The 6,523-nt window shown below is 36.6% G+C and overlaps 1 protein-coding gene across 1 annotated transcript; it reads right to left on the bottom strand.

Annotated features, from left to right (window-relative positions):
* LOC109242616 (putative phospholipid:diacylglycerol acyltransferase 2) lies at positions 1–4,531 on the bottom strand. The gene is made up of 6 exons (XM_019409452.1): positions 3,714–4,531; positions 3,232–3,454; positions 2,281–2,564; positions 1,690–2,029; positions 1,339–1,601; positions 1–799 (listed from the first exon to the last, which is right to left on the bottom strand). The coding sequence occupies exons 1-6, from the start codon at positions 4,202–4,204 to the stop codon at positions 316–318; spliced, it is 2,085 nt and encodes a 694-aa protein (XP_019264997.1). The 5' UTR covers positions 4,205–4,531; the 3' UTR covers positions 1–315.
* Positions 4,532–6,523: the final 1,992 nt, after the last annotated feature.

Consider the following 6,523-nt stretch of genomic DNA (forward strand, 5'->3'; position numbering starts at 1 on the left):
ACAGGCAAGAATCTTATTCAACTTGATTACACAAGGTGATAGTTTATTCTTGTAGATTACAAAAGTGAGAAATGCTACTCTCTTTTTCCTTTTTCAGTTAGAAACTTACAATCAATGCAAAAGGTCCCCCATCTAGCTAGCCCCATTTTGCTCATCCCATATTTAGTTTGTCCTTATTCCTCCTTAAGTCTTTTCTCTAGTCATTCTTGTCAAATATCTCTCCAGTCATTTTCTGAGTCAGTGTCCCGCAGTTTAGTAGTCGTTTTTGGTGCTCTACTCTCATCTCAATCCTATATCAAAATCGCATTGTTGCAGTTAAAGCCGAATATTTGTCCTCTCTGACATTTTCATGATCTCCGAATAGATTCTATCGCCACCCAACTCTGCACCAGTGGCACCAGCAGCAACCCGAAGAACATCCTCGATTAAGGCAACATTTCCCATAATGTCAACATGAGCGCCACTCTCCGTGCCTCTCCCTTCTAGCAGACTTGCCGGTGCCTTGTGCTGGTATTCTCTTATGTATGTTGAGATGCCCGACGGGTTGAAACGCGTCTTGCCTCTCCACCCTTTCGCGCACATGAAGCCAGCGCTCACAACTGGTACACTCTCGTCACCATCAACAAAATGTACTCCGCCCTTCAAGCAGCCGTTGCCACTATCGTCTGCAGAGCTATCGATTTGAAGAGGAATGCTCTTGCATTTATTGGAAGATGACAGCTTGTAGACATATGATCTCTCAGTGGGAATTCCCACTCCATATGAACAGTATATCTCCATATCTGGAGCATCAGGCAACCTGAAAAAAGATACTGACTATTAACTAACTAATGAAATATCAAAGAACATAAAGACAGCAGCACAATCTAAACCAACCCATCATATTATGTATATGATTGAACATGCCAACTATTAAACAACTTATTAGAAATACAAGACAGCCAATCAGAAATGTCGGGAAATCCCCAGCTCTACGAGGGTGCCCTCAGCGTCAAGGAACATGTACTAGGGTGTATGTGCGAGACTCGTTTAGATCATGAGCTGGCACAAAAGCAAGAAAATGACTTTTACAGTCAATGATCAGTGCCGGTGAATGGGATAGGATGGAAGAAGGAACTCCATTCATTATTTTTTTTTTTTAAAAAAAATCTCTATCATATCCCTCTGTTGTGTATGAAGTTTATGGTTTCCGTTCTTTGCATAGACTGACTTCATTATGTAACTCTGGAATTGCTTTAAAGGCATAACGCTTACTATTAATTTTACAAATCAGATGTGTAAAGATAATGGCAAGAGTTAATGATCTGGCGATGAGAACTACAGCTTAATCATACTTACTTTGTTTCAAGTGGATTTGACCAGTACTTGTGATGAGTATACTTTGGATCATCAAGATCTTCTGCTATTCCATGAGAGAGGTGAGCCTCGGCACGCTTCATCATTTTCGGTGCCACAAATCGAAGAAGATCTAACAAAGTTGTTGCAGTATATGCTTGATTCTCAGCAACTTTCTTGATGCTTTTGCGACTCATCTCGTCATACTCTGTCAATACTTCTCCACATGTATTGGAATTTCTGGATGTACTCTTACGCACAAATTCCTAATGATTTTATACAATTATGGACAACACATCAATTGTCTTAATGCAAATATCTAAAAAAAGAAGCGGACTGGAGAGTAGTTCTTACCTTTGAATCAATAATAGAGAGCTGTGAAGAAGGTAATTCTAATGCTTCCTTGCCAAATGAAACCATTCGCCCATATTTCGGCAGCTCCTTCACCTGGAAACTCCTCCTAGAATCGGTGTCATTGCCATTGCTTTCCTTTGAAGAAGATTGCAGGTGTCGCGCCTTTGATTTATGACATATGTTTTCTACTTCTGGAGACCAATTCAAGTCACCCCATATTGTCTCTCCTCCTCTAGGTACCAAAGAAACGACGGAGTCCCATGTTCGAGAAACCCTCATAATATGTTGAAGTGTTTGGAAACCAAACGTCTCCGAGTCTAGCAAACCAGGAGCCATGGCTCTGCAAAAAATTAGAAAGATGACTTTGCTACATCATCCGTAAAATGCACCGAACTCCAATTCTGTTAGAATTAATTTGCAGTCATTTAAATTTCCTACATTTATGATACAAAATGTGTAGACCATCCAAAACCACCTTTCTGCATATTACAGCAGATTTCTTCCTCAATTCTAAACAGTTAGAGGTGACGCTACTAACGAGGATTAACGTAGCATAAGAAAGGATAGTGATGGATAGATTAAAACACTGACCTGATAAAGGCGACATCTTTTCCCTCAGCAGACAATATATTAGCAACAGCCTTCGGAACGCCAAGAAATGCTGGACCGATATTCATGATAGCTTTGATGTGTTTGGCACACCAACCCGATCCGCCACCCCCTCCAACTGGAGGGGGTGCTTCAACCCATTTAAGGAAGTGGAGGAAATAGATAACTCCCATTGAATGTGGCACTACTACCACTTTCTTGTATCCATTTGTTACATACATAAGCTCGATTTTGCTCTTCAGCCTACTCAGAGATTGGTCTCTAATCTGCTTGATCCAATTAGAAATGTATTAGAATAACCTCAATCTAATTCTGGACAAATCTAGAAAGTAAAAGCCAGTGACACTACAGTTCTATTACAAAATATATATTAAAAAAAAAAAGGGCAGCCTGGTGCATGAAGCATCTCGTTCACTTGCAAGTATTAGTGGCTGCTTTCACGGCTCGAACCCATGACCTGTAGGTCACACGGAGACAACTTAATTGTTGCTCCAAGGCTCCCCTTCCACGGCTGGCATTCTATTACAAAATAAAAGGAACAAAATCCAGCTTGCTTTCTAGTGATATATACACATTGTTAATATAATTTACAAGATCTAATGCAGAAACAAATGCAGGAGAAACTATTTATTGAATCCTCAACCGTTCGAGACAAATTCGCTTATGCTTACACATTTTGCTAATGAGCATATTTTTAAGTGTATCACACAATGAAATGACATTACATAATACATACAACATAGGTAAATGAATGAATTTATTGATGATAAGACTGGCATTTATTCAGATGCATATATTTGACCATAATAATTTGAAATACTTAATAAATGCAAGGAATTAATGCTATGCAAATTATTCTCAAGACAACATAGTTACTATATCTTATGTGAGAAAAATTAATAAGTTGGAGCAAGATAGATCATTATATGGTACCTCTGTATTTTGGAAGGATAGCCTCCAGTCATAAGCAGCCATATACATATTCTTCTGTTCATATCCAATTTTTGCCAAATTCTCAATAATAACAGACCAAACAAAGTAACCAGGTGCAAAATAATCAGCTGCTACAAGTCCTGGTACTGCTCGGACTCGAATCCCCGGAGGATCAAGCCCCGTTTCGTTATCCAACGATAGATGCTCCAACCAACATAAAGGCCTAAAATGCACAGCAATTTGTTAAATGCCACAACAAAAGGGCAGCCGGTGTACTAAGCTCCGGCTATGCGCGGGTTCCAAAAAAGGGCCGGACCACAAGGGTCTATTGTACGCAACCTTGCCTTGCATTTCTGCATGAGGCTGTTTTCACGGCTTGAACTCGTGATCACATAGCGGCAACTTTATCAGTTACGCCAAGGCTCCCATCTAAATGTCACAACAAAACTAAGGGAAATTAAAACTAAGTGTAAAACACAAACCTTTTGAATATTTCAGTAAAACTACCACCCCAAAGTCTCTTTCTAAATAAGCCTTCAGAACAAGGCCTACCTTCCCAAAGTTCAAGTCCACCAGTTACAATGCCAGGTACTAAAACAACAGGGTGAAGTGCAATTAATCCATCACGTTTAAGTCTAACTCCAGGAGCTTCAGGAACTTTAAGTCCAAGCAAATTTGCAGGCAAAACATTGCACAAAAACAAAAGCAACCACCAAGTTGTACATAAGTAACCAATTAACCAACAGCAGCTATCTATACACCTCCATTCTTTAGGCTGCTTTTTTATTTTCTTGGATTTTGGTTTCTCTAAAACTTTCTCAATAGTAGAAACAAGATTTTCTGCTTTTTGGGGTGGTTCAAGAATTGATTTTTTATCATCATTTTTGGGTTTTTCAAATGATTGAACACTAACAGAAGAACACCTCACTGGCTCAACTAAACACAACTTACGAAACCTCAAAATTGAAGCCATTAAAATTAACTCAAGATTTTAATGATGACAAAAATATGTAGTACAAAATTAGCTTAGTTTAACATGTTAAGCTGTGATTTTCAAGAAATGGGAACAACCCATCAAAGGAAAATTTGGAATTAAGAGGAAGGAAAGAAAACTGAAGAAGGGAATGAGGAGAATAGAGGGAAATGATCATTGTTTTAGAGTGGTGTAAATAGAGGCGTTACAGGAGGTGCACTAACACGTGGTGAAGAAGGTGGTAAGAAGAGTTGTTCTGTGGGTGCACAGAAAAGCTACACATCGATAAAAAGAACAAAGGGGGTGAAAACAACTTTAGCTTCTTGCTTATTATTAGCACAACAAGAATGGAGTATTTTTGGGTTTTTAGTTTAACTTTTTCTGTTGTGATGAAACCAAGGGCTTAGCTTACACTTGTCTTTTTTCCTTTTACATGCAAATTGTAACACTTAGGTAGCCAAGTTTGCCTTTTTATTGCCTCTTATCACGTGGAAATCTCTTAACCCACTGTATACTATTCTCTCTCTCTCTTTAATATCTTGTTCTGTCTGCAACAGAGGACAGAGGACCAAAGTGGGGATAAAAATGGGGAAAGTTTTATGGGTATTTTTTTCTTGGTTCTGAAAAGGGAAGTCCCGAGGTATGGCACTGAGAGAGACAGCTACTGTAAACACGTACACACACACACACAAGGAATACAGAGAGGAAAAAACCAAGAAAAGGGGGCAGAGGGGGATATAAAAGAAGTTGAAGAAAATATAAGAGAGAATCCAAGAGCACAGCCTCAATCATGGGAAGATAAAGCACACATTACGAAAAACACATATACCCAAATCTTCGATGGTGATGGTGTGGACCGGTTTGCCAATTGGGAATTTCACAAGGTTATAATAATAGACACAAGAAACAATAGTTATTCTTCTCGTTACCTATTGTATTTGTATCATACTATTACTTTAATATAATATTTATTTTGATTTTTGCTTAAATTTATTGTATCGTATCATTAAATATATCGTTCACGTAGCAACGGAAAGTATCACTCTATGGAACGATAGATTTGGTGTGGGGCGTCGTTACCTTGATTTTTCTTTCATCTTGCCATTCCCTATTATTAAATAATCATATTTTATTGTTTATCCTACTTTTTTATATAATAATTCTACTTCGCATCATATTTTTCACATTGTTAGTGTGCGACATCATGAAACGACGGCAAACAATACAATCTATCCAAATATTATATTCATCAAACAAAATAATAATACAATACAATACAATACGAAACATCATGAAACGATATGTAAAAACAATCCAAACAAGTTGTAAGTTCATATAGGACAGGACGGTGTTTGACTTAACGTGAAATTTAAAAAAAAAAAATTAAACATATACTAAAATTTAATAACATTACGGAGGTACTTTTAGCCTCTTATGGTGTCTATAAAATGTTGATGTTATTGTTAGAAATACGTCATTAGATGTAAAATTAAAATATTAACAATAAAGAGTTGTTAAATAGTTATCAATCATTGGAGAAGCACAAGGTTAGTCCATCGAAAACAAATTAGGGGCTATAGTCAATACGATTAATATGTGTTAGAAAGGTCAATCATCCTCTCGATTGGGCATAGATTTCTAAATTTATTTTAAAAAATCTTATTTGAGTGAAGTATGGTTTGAAGATGAAAATCTATTTGGACATAATTTTTAAAAATATATTTCACTTTTTTGTTTTGAAAATATGAAATGTGACTTATACTCATAAATTCTAAAAGCTATCAAAAACACCCAACAATACCAAACAACAAACTTGCTAATCTTGTATATGCAGAACCCTCATCGATGCCATTCATTATCATTATCACAAACTATAGTTCTGAACATAGATAAGTTTGGTACAGAATTATCATTTTTATAATGAACTACATAATACACTATCCTAAAATCATAATCTGATATTTTAATATCAACTGCTAATAACACAATTACTAGCCACTATAATTCGTCAAATTACAATAATATTACAAGATTCATCCGTCCAAAAGAAAATTATACTCCCTCTGTTCCAGTTAATGTGAACCTATTTCTTTTTTGGTTCGTTAAAAAAAGAATAACCCCTTTCTAAATTTGATAACAATTTAGCTTAAACTTACAATTCTATCCTTAATGATAAGCTTTTATAACTACACAGTTACTCTGGGCACCTTTTTGACTTGTTTAGGACCACAAATTCCAAAAGTTTTTATTTTTTCTTAAACTCCGTGCCCAATCAAACAGTTTCACATAAATTGGAGCGGAGGGAGTAGTAATTAGCTG

Source organism: Nicotiana attenuata, unplaced genomic scaffold, assembly GCF_001879085.1.
Source record: "Nicotiana attenuata strain UT unplaced genomic scaffold, NIATTr2, whole genome shotgun sequence".
In the NCBI taxonomy this organism is placed as follows: domain Eukaryota; kingdom Viridiplantae; phylum Streptophyta; class Magnoliopsida; order Solanales; family Solanaceae; genus Nicotiana; species Nicotiana attenuata.